Raw genomic sequence first — 12,884 nt, 5'->3', positions numbered from 1 at the left:
TGATGCAGGCAGCACTAAGACCATGGCTCTATCTCGGTCCGGGACAGACATAGAACATACCCGACTGTCGGAGTTACGGCACTCAGACTGATCCTTGCCACTCATGGCTCAAGCTCTAGCTGCTTGGTAACCTCAATGAACTATTATATGAATACATCAATCAAACGGTAGCATCTACATTGACTTGTCCCCTGATTGGTTTCTTCCCAGAGTTCCTATAACGTCACGGGGGTGAGTGAATCCGGTAATTTCAGCCGGATAAAAAGACACCAAGGTCAGGTGAGGACCGTTCCCGCCAAGTCACCTGACTACCCTTAGATTCCATTCAATATGGCGGCTTCACCTGTGAATTACATAGCCCGGTAACATTTTTTTTTGCCCTTGTACCATAACCCGGCATTGTATTCTGGGCATCGTACGGGTTCTCTAATTACCCAAAGCTTCCTAGCATTACGTAAGTTTTTGTATTTATTTATAAAGAGCTCTTACATTCTTGTAAAGTCACTAGCACGCATAGCGTTTCGGGCAGCTCCTTAATCCCAATTTTTCCCCGGAATACGACCCGTCAAATCTTTTAACAACCAGGTACCCATTCACTGCTGGGTGAAGAGTGGCTACAGTTAAGGATTGGCACCCGGTCAATCCGTGTTTCACCACTTGTGCTTTCACTAGTTCCACAAAAACGGCAAGTGATAAGGGAACCACTACAACTGCAGGAGAGAGAACCACAATAACTACAGGAGAGAGAACCACAATAACTGCAGGAGAGAGAACCACAACTACAGGATAGAGAGAGAACCACAATAACTGCAGGAGAGAGAGAGAGAGAGAGAACCACAACTACAGTATAGAGAGAGAACCACAATAACTGCAGGAGAGAGAACCACAACTACAGGATAGAGAGAGAACCACAACAACTGCAGGAGAGAACCACAATAACTGCAGGAGAGAGAACCACAACTACAGGATAGAGAGAGAACCACAACAACTGCAGGAGAGAACCACAATAACTGCAGGAGAGAGAACCACAACTACAGGATAGAGAGAGAACCACAACAACTGCAGGAGAGAACCACAATAACTGCAGGAGAGAGAACCACAACTACAGGATAGAGAGAGAACCACAATAACTGCAGGAGAGAGAGAGAGAGAGAGAGAGAACCACAACAACTGCAGGAGAGAGAGAGAGAGAGAGAGAGAGAGAGAGAGAACCACAACAAATACACGAGAGAAAGGGATGAATATGTAGGAACAGGAAAGAACAAAGGAGTGTGAAAGACAGAGGAGGAGAATTATGTAAATGATATGGCATCCAAGGCACAGGAGCAGCCCAAGTTTGTGCAGAGCCACACCAGACGGAAATTGACAGTAAATGGGTTGGTAATCAGACTAAAGAAGACAGGAGGTGGATCACAGAAGAAGATAAAGAAGTGTGCGAAGAAAAAAAAAACTTTCGGCGAGTAATCATTAATGTGTGAGAACTCGCAGGGAATCTTGAGTTACCGGACCTCACCAGCGACGGCTTGCTGAGGTCACCCACAGGAAATGGGTAGAATGAAAGCTACAGGACCAGACACTCATGACCCGGGGACACGGTGGTGGCTGGTGACACTCATGACCCGGGGACACGGTGGTGGCTGATGACACACATGACCCGGGGACACGGTGGTGGCTGGTGACACACACATGACCCGGGAACACGGTGGTGGCTGGTGACACACGCATGACCCGGGGACACGGTGGTGGCTGGTGACACACGCATGACCCGGGGACACGGTGGTGGCTGGTGACACACATGACACGGGGACACGATGGTGGCTGGTGACACACATGACCCGGGGACACTGTGGTGGCTGGTGACACACATGACACGGGAACACGGTGGTGGCTGGTGACACACACATGACACGGGGACACGGTGGTGGCTGGTGACACACACATGACACGGGGACACGGTGGTGACTGGTGACACACATGACCCGGGGACACGGTGGTGACTGGTGACACACACATGACCCGGGGACACTGTGGTGACTGGTGACACACATGACCCGGGGACACGGTGGTGGCTGGTGACACACATGACACATGGACACGGTGGGACCAGATGACACGGTGGTGGCTGGAGAGACATAGGACGTCTTCACTGCAAGAGTTGGCAGCCAGTGAAATAGTCAACATAAGTACGAGAAGACTCTGTCGAGGCGACATCAATAAACAGCTACGACCAGAAACGTGTGGAAAAATAATTATTATATTAACGGATAAGGGTTGAAAAGACGGGGCTAGAGAGCTAATGCTCAACCCTGCTAGCACATCTAGGTGAATACCAGTCGTATTTCGCCAGTTAGGCACTGTCGTAGTTGTCAAATTTACAATTTGCAGATTTCTCGTATTTTTCTGTCCGTCTTAATAGGAAATTTTCACTTCCAATAATTGCACTTTTTTCTTCCACAAAATAGAAAAGAATCCAACAAATTCGTTAGACTTTTAAAGCAAGTATTGGAGCTCCATGAATATTTGGTGAGTGAGGCGAGGTGGGAGACTGTGTGCTGGGGGGAGGTGGAGCTCTAGCTTATAAGCCCCGGACACTTCTCAGCCCTGAGGCGAGTGGTGTTCAGGTTCATTAACCCGTTGTGTTCCGTCTGTTACATCTGAACTGGTTTTATAACACTAAATACGGAGTCATTCAGAACTTTATATACCACGTATGTCAGACAATTCTGGAATATGCAGAACCAGCATGGTTTTGATGTGTCACCAGTGTAGCGCTAGAACTGAGAAGTACGATAAACACTGAAGGACTTAAACCCCTCACGTTACTGGAAGGTAGATGAGTTAGAAGAGACATGATAACCTCATACAAGACTAAAGACCTGACTGACAGAAGCCATGCTGACTAAAAAAGAGCATGAGAACGAGGCAACACGCATGCAAATTATGAGACACATCATAGTGAGAACTTCAACGCACCAGTCACAAATAAATGGAATGGTTTAGATATCTAAATAAAAAAGGAGAGAAAAGTCATTGCATTAAGCTATTTGAATGAATGAATGGCTTAATATTTGAATGATGAGGCTTCCGAGCTGACGTTCTTCCCAGCGAAGACATCAAGGTGAGCACACACATCCAGACGAGTCGCAGAGAAGCATTAAAACGTTTACGTATCCTAAGACATATCCGAGACTAATATTATCCGCAGGCTGTTATACAGAGAAGAAATTCAGCGAGGCAAGATCCGCCGCATTAGATAACCAGCGGCTGAAGGGCGGGGCCCTGTTTGGCTCAGCCCGGCGGGAACACTTCAAGTGAAGACACACACACATGAGCCTCGTGGCCTTGAGGGCGCCAACCTGTCATCTAATAACTTTGTTATTACTTCAGATGGAAATACAAGTATGGACTTGCCCCACAAAAAAAGTTGTGCACCATAACCGTGTAGAGCCGAGAAAGAGGACAGCAACTAAATTTACGGTGAGTCAGGATTCCTGTTTCATTGACGGCGAGCGGACGTCTGGATACCTCCGCCTGGGAGCCGCCGGATCACGTTTTGTTTTGCGATTTGGATTTGATGTTGCCGTTTGGCATCCATATTCAACGGTCCGGTTGTACGACGCCTGGCGCACATATCGCCTTGTGGTCACGGGATTGTTGATAGATTTTTTTACGTGTTCTGACTGGTTCTCCCGGCGGGGTGACGCCGGGAGAACCTCTAGACGCCGACTGGCCGAGAGGTGCCGGGAGTTGGTGGGCTCCTGGTGTGCCCTTGGGCGTGGTGGGCGGCTGGTGTGCCCTCGGGCGTGGTGGGTGGCTGGTGTGCCCTCGGGCGTGGTGGGCGGCTGGTGTGCCCTCGGGCGTGGTGGGCGGCTGGTGTGCCCTCGGGCGTGGTGGGCGGCTGGTGTGCTCTCGGGCGTGGTGGGTGGCTGGTGTGCCCTCGGGCGTGGTGGGCGGCTGGTGTGCCCTCGGGCGTGGTGGGCGGCTGGTGTGCCCTTGGGCGTGGTGGGCGGCTGGTGTGCCCTCGGGCGTGGTGGGCGGCTGGTGTGCCCTTGGGCGTGGTGGGCGGCTGGTGTGCCCTTGGGCGTGGTGGGCGGCTGGTGTGCCCTTGGGCGTGGTGGGCGGCTGGTGTGCCCTCGGGCGTGGTGGGCGGCTGGTGTGCCCTCGGGCGTGGTGGGCGGCTGGTGTGCCCTTGGGCGTGGTGGGCGGCTGGTGTGCCCTCGGGCGTGGTGGGCGGCTGGTGTACCCTCCGGCGTGGTGGGCGGCTGGTGTACCCTCGGGCGTGGTGGGCGGCTGGTGTGCCCTCGGGCGTAATGGGCAGCTGACTTCTGCTCTGCCGGGGGGCACCGGATGACTTTTGCGTTTTAGCTGCGGGCCGAGTTTTTGGTTTTGCTACCCAGTGTTCTCTGTGTGGGGCGGGGCCGGTGCTTGTCCTCTGAGGGCTCCCCAATCATCTGCCTGTCTGCGTTTCTTTGCCGCGAAGTATATTAGTTTCCAGTGATTGACGTCACTCGTTTTCCGATTAGGCTTGGCGTTTCACCTTTCCGGACTTCGCGATTAACCCTTCACGGGTACGCCGGGGCGCATCCCATCCCACGATCGTCGTCGCCCCTAAATCAACAACTAAATTTAAAATTAGTAAGTTAGTTTAGGCTTGGGACAGGTTAGGTTAGATTTACTGTTTTTGTTCCACTTGCTGCTTTTTGTAGTATTCTAAAAGTACAAAAGTTAGTTAGTTTAGTTCATTTATTATGCACCCCATACCCATCTTGTAGGCGGTAGTGGAAAGGGTTAGAGGCACATAATGGGCTCAGGGACTGAACCCAACAATTCATTTAGCTAAGCAAGTTACAATCTTGATGAGCTAGTTACAAAATTCAATATAAGTCATCACATCAACAATGGGTTCGAGATCGACCACAAGTACAGTTTCAAAATTAAGCAACTGACATATGTGGAGAGCTAGTGTCACAATTGATGTGTTTGTCCTGCACACCCCCACCCCCCCCATCCAGTGGGCAGCGGTGGATAGGTTACAATCACTTAATTACTACCTACAGTTTGCAAATTGGGGATAATTGGCTAAAATTTCTGGTAGCAGATCATTTTGAATGAAATATTTACACATCGCATGAAACATTGGTTATAGAATTGTCTCTAAATTCACGTATCTTTTTCGCACTCCATCACATAGTGACGGAGGGTGTGCGAATAATTTTGTTGACACAGTTTACATTTGGTCAGGTCTACATCGGCAGATAATGATAATTCCCTGAGATACCTGTAACCGAGTCTAAGCCGAGCAGTAGTAACATCTAGAAGTCTGCTGATTTTATTGGATGATCCATAGATGTGTGGCTCCTCTTGCATGATAGTATGATGATAGATGGAATTACTGGTGTCGATTTCACTTTGCCTCAGATCTATAAGATCTTCTTGAAGTTCTCGGTGTACTGCTGCTCTCAGATTGCTCATTGACAATCCAAGGTTACACTCAATGTCTCCTTTAAAGGCAGATTTTTTTTTGGCTAACTTATCAGCTCTATCATGCATTCGGAGGCCAGCATGAGATGGAGTCCACATGAAATGGACTCTGTTACCATCATTAATAATTTTGTTGTATTTGTGTCTAGCTTCGGACACGAGCATGTTACAGTTATGTCTTACAGAGTTGAGAACAATTAAGGATGATAAGGAGTCACTTACAATTAATGTATCAAGTTTGGAGACTTGTACACATTTCAGTGCAAGGAGCAAGGCAAATAGTTCGGTCTGAAGGGTAGAGGCCCAGTTGTTTATACGGACTCCCCACTCAAAGTACAAGCCATCGCCCATTGTCAGAACAGGAAGAAAGAGAGAACTTGAAACTTGTTGGTTTCTAGACAGCTTCTCGCCTCGCTTAATGGAGCTCGTGTTGGATTCAGGTACATAATGAAATGTGGGGTTACATCCTGCCAGAAGAACCTGTCCTTAGGGAGGGAATACGCTCATAGGAATGGATTGAGAACGACTACAAAATTAGTGTTTTTATCTACTCCCTGTCCATGGTTAGGTTAGGTTAAAGTTACCTTAGATTAAGGTTTGGTTAGGTTAGATTAGGTTTCATTACGTCTGGTTACGTTAATACAGTATATCATTGATGATAATGTGAAAGATGGAATTCGAAAACTATATCCGTGTACCTAAGAATTCCATTTACAAAAAAACTAATTATTTAAAGAAAACATTTTCGGCATATAATTTATATATTTTAAACCAACTATTTATAATGCAATAAAGTTATAATGTGAGAATAATCTCTTTTGGACAAAGGGTCACTTGCCAGTTTACATGTACACTATTACTGGAACCGTAATATGCTTTTAGAACATCACAAATATCTAGATAACTATTCAGGTGGTTTGAGGGGAGGGGGGGTGTTGAGGTTTCTCATAGTAATGGATTTGCTCTGAGGACGGGCTCCCAGAGGACATAATTACCTCCACTTTGTTAAGGACACAGAAATATGCGGTACATATGACGGGAAAGATGAAGACAAAGAGTTAATTATTAAACATGTGCGCTATGGAAGCAAATTGTGCTACTCTGAGGGTTTTGTGTGTATGTGTGTGTGTGTGTGTGTGTGTGTGTGTGTGTGTGTGTGTGTGTTTACTAGTTGTGTTTTTACGGGGGTTGAGCTTTGCTCTTTCGGCCCGCCTCTCAACTGTCAATCAACTGTTTACTAACTACTTTTTTTTTTTCCCACACCACACACACACACCCCAGGAAGCAGCCCGTGACAGCTGACTAACTCCCAGGTACCTATTTACTGCTAGGTAACAGGGGCATTCAGGGTGAAAGAAACTTTGCCCATTTGTTTCTGCCTCGTGCGGGAATCGAACCCGCGCCACAGAATTACGAATCCTGCGCGCTATCCACCAGGCTACGAGGCCCCCTGTATATGTGTGTGTGTGTACTCACCTAATTGTGCTTGCGGGGGTTGAGCTTTGGCTCTTTGGTCCCGCCTCTCAACTGTCAATCAACTGGTGTACAGATTCCTGAAGCTGTGTGTGTGTGTGTGTGTGCTCGCTAATTTGTACCTGCATGATCGAGCTTTAGCTCTGGAACCCTGCTTTTCCAATTGCCTGTTGCCTAGTGCACCCCATCTGTTTCTGAAACTTAAATCCATGCCTTCTTGTTCGATAGGTATTTACTGTGAACATCTCTTATGTCAATCCCCCTATGTATTTCATGTCTTCTTTCTCTCTCTTTTAACAAACCTTGTAGGTCTAGCTCTTCTGATCTCTCCTCATACCAGGAAATGTATATGTTTATCTCTCAGAATGTTTGGTAATATGTTTATTGTTTGTGATGTGTGTATATGTATGTATTAACACGATGTACTGAACGGGGTGAGAATAGCTTGAGCTACCTCATCCCTTTGTGTGTATTTTACCTCAATAAATTTATTTCAATTTCAATTTCTCCTCATACGCCACCTTCCGTCGCTGAGAGGGTTGAGGAACTGAGGGTACTGGCACTCATGGTGGTGCACCACGCCAACCATCATAACATGCTGGGCCGCGCCAGTTTCTGTTATACAGTTTATATTTTATAATTATAATGAGCAATGTTGGCCTATTATCATTATTCATGCTTTATTAAATGAATAATGCATTGACCTTGTTTGATAAACTAAATCAGTTGTAAATGCGCAGTTATTTTACGAATTACATTTCTTTAAACCTGTATAAATATAACACTTATACATTAATGAATAGTTTTAAATAGCGATCTCCATTTTAATTAGTATTACTGCTGTCCTGTATAATACTGGTCTTGTTGCATTAAACTGTTACTGATACAACTAAAAATAAAATTTTCCTTTGAAAAATCTCGGGCAGGACAGAAATAATTGGGCACAGTTCCTTTCACCTTATGCCTCTGTTCACCTAGCAGTAAATAGGTACGCAGGCTTTAGTCAACTTGTGGGATTGCATTCTTGGTGGGGTCAGTAATTCAACTTTGGAGGGGGAGGAGGGGGACATTAATATATGCCTAGTGTGTATGAATACATTCTGGCTTCCTGTCCCCCGACACAATGAATTATTATTAGTATTACAATTGTTCATGATGCTTCTATGTCAAGTTCAAGTATGTTTATTGAGACAAGAAAGAAATACATCTCAAAGGGATAGAGTAGCTTAGGCTATTTCTACTCCCCCCCCCCCCCCCCCCCATCCCTCCTGCTTCTATGTCTTGCTCTCGTGTTAACTCCCTCCAGGAGGTATTTTGAACTCTCTCAGTCTATGATAGTCACCTCGAAGGTAGTTTAGAAAGTCATAGTCCTTGGCCTTCATGGGTTTCTATAATTGTGTTCATCTTAGGACACAGTTGTCATGTGAAGGGGCGAGTTTCTCCCTTGCCTGGATATGATGGATCATAGGCTCTTCTGATGTTAGTATCAGATCTAGAATGTTGTTACCTCGGGAGGGCTGTGTCGCGTGTTGTGTGAGAAAGAAGTCCTGTATTAGGTCAAGAAATTATTCTCCTTCCAACTCTGAAGTTAGATTCACCCAATCTATTGTCTCGTGGTTAAAATCCCCCATTATAAGAACTTGGGCTTCAGCTGCAGCATTTACCACATTATGCAGATCTGTAACTTGTTCTGCTGTTGCTGTGTCTGCTCTGTATCACACTTCATTAAAATTTTGCTAGTATTCTGAGCTAGTATATTGCACCATACAGATTCTGAGGCTCCCGTGTTGTTGAGGTCATCTTCCATACTACTGGTACATTTGTCCCTTTGATTTTCTGCTTGTTTGTCATTGGAGATATATAAGGTTAGTCCTGCCTCACTGAGTTAAACGACTGTACATCCTCTCCTACATTATATATCACCTCTTCTCTCCTTACCTTTAGCTTTACATTTGAGTTTGGATTTGTAGCGACTTGTTTAAGTAGGTAAAATATAGCCTCTGATTCTTATTCTATTGAGGTTCATAATTAAACACCTAGACGCTTCTGATTATTGCTTGCGACACTGGTGTGTACTTACCTAGTTGTGCTTGAGGGGGTCAAGCTCTGGCTCTTTGGTCCCGCCTCTCAACTGTCAATCAACTAATGTACAGGATCCTGAGCCTATTGGGCTCTATCATATCTACACTTGAAGCTTTGTATGGAGTCAGCCTCCACCACATCACTTCCTAATGCATTCCATTTGTCTACTACTCTGACACTGAAAAAATTCTAACGTTTCTATGGCTCATTTGGGCACTCAATTTCCACCTGTGTCCCCTAGTGCGTTTGCCTCTTGTGTTAAATAGTCTGTCTTTATCTACCCTATCAATTCCTCTGAGAATCTTGCATGTGGTGATCATATCCCCTCTAACTCTTCTGTCTCCCAGTGACGTGAGGTTTAATTCCCGTAGTCTCTCCTCGTAGCTCATACCCGGTGTGTGTGTGTATGTGTGCTGCTCTTCTCACTCACACATCTACCATACCTACTTCATTCTTTCCCCTTCTTCCCTTCCATTCCCTGTTGTTGTTGTTTTAGATTTAGCTAATCAGAACGAAATATCCATGTAGCACGGGCTATGGTGAGCCCGTAAACTTTATACCCTTTTCTTTCCTTTATTTATATATCTCCCTTTCTCGTTCCCCCCCTCTCTATCCATCCCTTCCTGTTCAAATCAGGTCTTATATCAAAGGAAGAGAATCGTGTAGTTCACCTGATCCTAAGAGAGAGAGAGAGAGAGAGAGAGAGAGAGAGAGAGAGAGAGAGAGAGAGAGAGAGAGAGAGAGAGAGAGAGAGAGAGAGAGAGAGAGAAAGAAAAGAGAGTATTCGTATAAATGTTTACATTAGCATATGGATTGAGCATCATTTGGTGAGTATGTTGTATTGATCAGTTGTGCTTCTGTTGGGGTCAGTCTTAGTCTGTGTATAGTGTACAATGTGTGTGTGTTTGTGTATGTATGTACAATGTCAATATGTTTATGTTTGCAGAATATATGTTTTTTTTAATGTATGATTGATTATGCAAATGTTTTTCATCTATCTGTGCTTGTTTGGGTTGAGCTTCAGCTCCTGGATTCGGCCTCTAAGACAGTATTCTCTTGCCACCCAGCAGGACAGGACTTTCCCTTGCTCACCTCGCCCCCCCCCCACCCCCCTTACCAGGGACACTGAGGCGTGTTGTAACAACCTGGTGAATCACAACATTCTCATTTCCTTCACTCTCAAATTGACATGCATAGCAGAGCGACTCGCTAATTAATTACTGTTATATTTGATATCCTTGTTGAACCGTTAGTTATCTTTGTCAGATAACCTCTAGCAATTAGCCAAGGTAATTTATATCAACGAGAGGGGTAGAGGCCTCTCTTCACGAACACGTATATTAACCCAATGAAAAATATTAATTAATAAAACCACACCATTACATTAGCAAATACTCAAAAGTATTTAAAGTCAAACGACAAAAAATTATTTGAATGCGTTTTATTTTCTTCTCCGAGGCTATGGGTCCCCCACAATTTATCCCCGAGGTGATAATAGCAAAGAGGAATGTTTTCGGGACACAATCAGTGAGATTATTTAAAAAAACTTACTAATCAATCTTGCCCCATTTTGAGGTAAATAAAAATAATGCAATAGACAACGTGACAAGGACACTTGACTGAATTTCAGGAATTCATATCAAGTTCCAGTTCAAGTATGTTTATTGAGACAAGAAAGAAATACATCTCAAAGGGATAGAGTAGCTTAGGTCTCCTCGTCTCCATCAGCAACAATTCACGTCAACATTACATAGTCTTTATTTTTTACTTGCTCCCCACAAACCAAAGGCCTCCAGCCTCTCCCAACAGAGACAGAAATTCTAGACACACTGAGAAATAGACTCTACCTACTTTTAGGGAAGGCCAATCATAGCTTTTTCCTAAACTGGTCCACCAATTACAATGTTTCTAACAAAACTGCTCTAGGCACTTCCTGACGTGCTGACGTAACCGTGGCCAAGACACCGATGCTGAGCTCAGACTATGGACGTTGATGAACGAGGGTAGAAATAGCCTAAGTTACTCTATACTTTTGAGATGTACTTCCTGTTCTCAATAAATTTACTTGAACTTGAACTTGAACGTTGCCATGGTTGTGGAACTGGGACGACCCACTCTGGGATATACGGGACTTACCAGTATAGGGAACATGTTTGGTGTAGAGCGAGGCTTCACCAGATACAATGGGCTACTGTACAAACTCAGCTCCAGGCTGCCTGACCCTCGCTTCTACACCAACGCATTAGAAACTGTTCTTCAAAACTTCAAATAATAATTGAAACAATAACAACAACAAATGTAGCAATAACAACAACTGTAGCAATAACAACAACTGCGGCAATAACAACAACAATTGTAGCAATAACAACAACTAACAATAACAACAAGTATAGCAATGGCAACAACACTAACTGTAGCAATAACAAGAAGTGTAGAAATAACAACAACTGTAGCAGTAACAACAATAACAACAACTGTAGCAATAACAACAACTGCAGCAATAACAACAATTGTAGCAATAACAACAACTGTACCAATAACAACAACTGTACCAATAACAACAACAGTAGCAATAACAACAACTGTACCAATAACAACAACTGTAGCAATAACAACAACTGTACCAATAACAACAACTGTACCAATAACAACAACTGTAGCAATAACAACAACAGTAGCAATAACAACAACTGTAGCAATAACAACAACTGTAGCAATAACAACAACTGTACCAATAACAACAACTGTAGCAATAACAACAACTGTAGCAATAACAACAACTGTACCAATAACAACAACTGTACCAATAACAACAACTGTAGCAATAACAACAACTGTACCAATAACAACAACTGTAGCAATAACAACAACTGTACCAATAACAACAACTGTAGCAATAACAACAACTGTACCAATAACAACAACTGTAGCAATAACAACAACTGTACCAATAACAACAACTGTAGCAATAACAACAACTGTACCAATAACAACAACTGTAGCAATAACAACAACTGCAGCAATAACAACAACTGTAGCAATAACAACAACTGCAGCAATAACAACAATTGTAGCAATAACAACAACTGTACCAATAACAACAACAGTAGCAATAACAACAACTGTACCAATAACAACAACTGTAGCAATAACAACAACTGTAGCAATAACAACAATTGTAGCAATAACAACAACTGTACCAATAACAACAACTGTAGCAATAACAACAACTGCAGCAATAACAACAATTGTAGCAATAACAACAACTGTACCAATAACAACAACTGTAGCAATAACAACAACTGTAGCAATAACAACAATTGTAGCAATAACAACAACTGTACCAATAACAACAGTAGCAGTAACAACAAGTGTAGCAATAACAACAACAACTAGCAATAGGTACGGCGACTACACAACAAAAAGTCACACGAACAATAACATTCACAACAAAATCAGCAACAACATACAACAATTATGAACAATGACTGCAGAGCACGTGGGAAGGTTATGGCGCGCACAGTACCGTGCCACACTGACCTTGGAGAGAGCTGCTGTGCACACTCTTCCCACCAGGGAAATAATTAAGCTCATAGTTGCGCAGATGAGAACATTCCTCAGTCACATTTATAATTAACGAAGCAGCGCATCGACGAATAAAAATTGGACGTTGAATCAATTTTTGAAATACTGGAGATGAGAAAGTGGCATTGACGCGCTACTGGTGTTCTGACACTTGACAACTCATCAACATGTGATACGTTGATTCGATAACTTGATGAAGAAGCAACTTATATTCCATAAAACTATTTATTTGTCTAATTTTGACAAATAAATATGATCAGTTT

General features: G+C 44.0%; 1 protein-coding gene across 1 annotated transcript; it reads right to left on the bottom strand.

Moving 5' to 3' along the window:
* Positions 1 to 8,519: 8,519 nt before the first annotated feature.
* LOC138355388 (uncharacterized) lies at positions 8,520 to 12,630 on the bottom strand. The gene is made up of 4 exons (XM_069310277.1): positions 12,577 to 12,630; positions 11,413 to 12,447; positions 11,067 to 11,152; positions 8,520 to 8,664 (listed from the first exon to the last, which is right to left on the bottom strand). Exons 1-4 carry the CDS (start codon positions 12,628 to 12,630, stop codon positions 8,520 to 8,522), a joined length of 1,320 nt encoding a protein of 439 aa, XP_069166378.1.
* Positions 12,631 to 12,884: the final 254 nt, after the last annotated feature.

The sequence above is a fragment of the Procambarus clarkii genome, chromosome 67 (genome assembly GCF_040958095.1).
Source record: "Procambarus clarkii isolate CNS0578487 chromosome 67, FALCON_Pclarkii_2.0, whole genome shotgun sequence".
Lineage (NCBI taxonomy): Eukaryota > Metazoa > Arthropoda > Malacostraca > Decapoda > Cambaridae > Procambarus > Procambarus clarkii.
The sequence above is the reverse complement of the archived record's forward strand: the minus strand, read 5'-3'. Positions and strand labels throughout refer to the sequence as shown.

Bases quoted from the DNA above. Each gene is read 5' to 3' on its own strand.
- LOC138355388 (XM_069310277.1), bottom strand. From the start codon at position 12,630: ATGAGCTTAATTATTTCCCTGGTGGGAAGAGTGTGCACAGCAGCTCTC. The intron at 12,448-12,576 runs GTCAGTGTGGCA...TTTGTTGTGTAG, and splicing joins GCACAGCAGCTCTCTCCAAG to TCGCCGTACCTATTGCTAGT. The intron at 11,153-11,412 runs GTTAGTTGTTGT...CGTATATCCCAG, and splicing joins TTGCTATACTTGTTGTTATT to AGTGGGTCGTCCCAGTTCCA.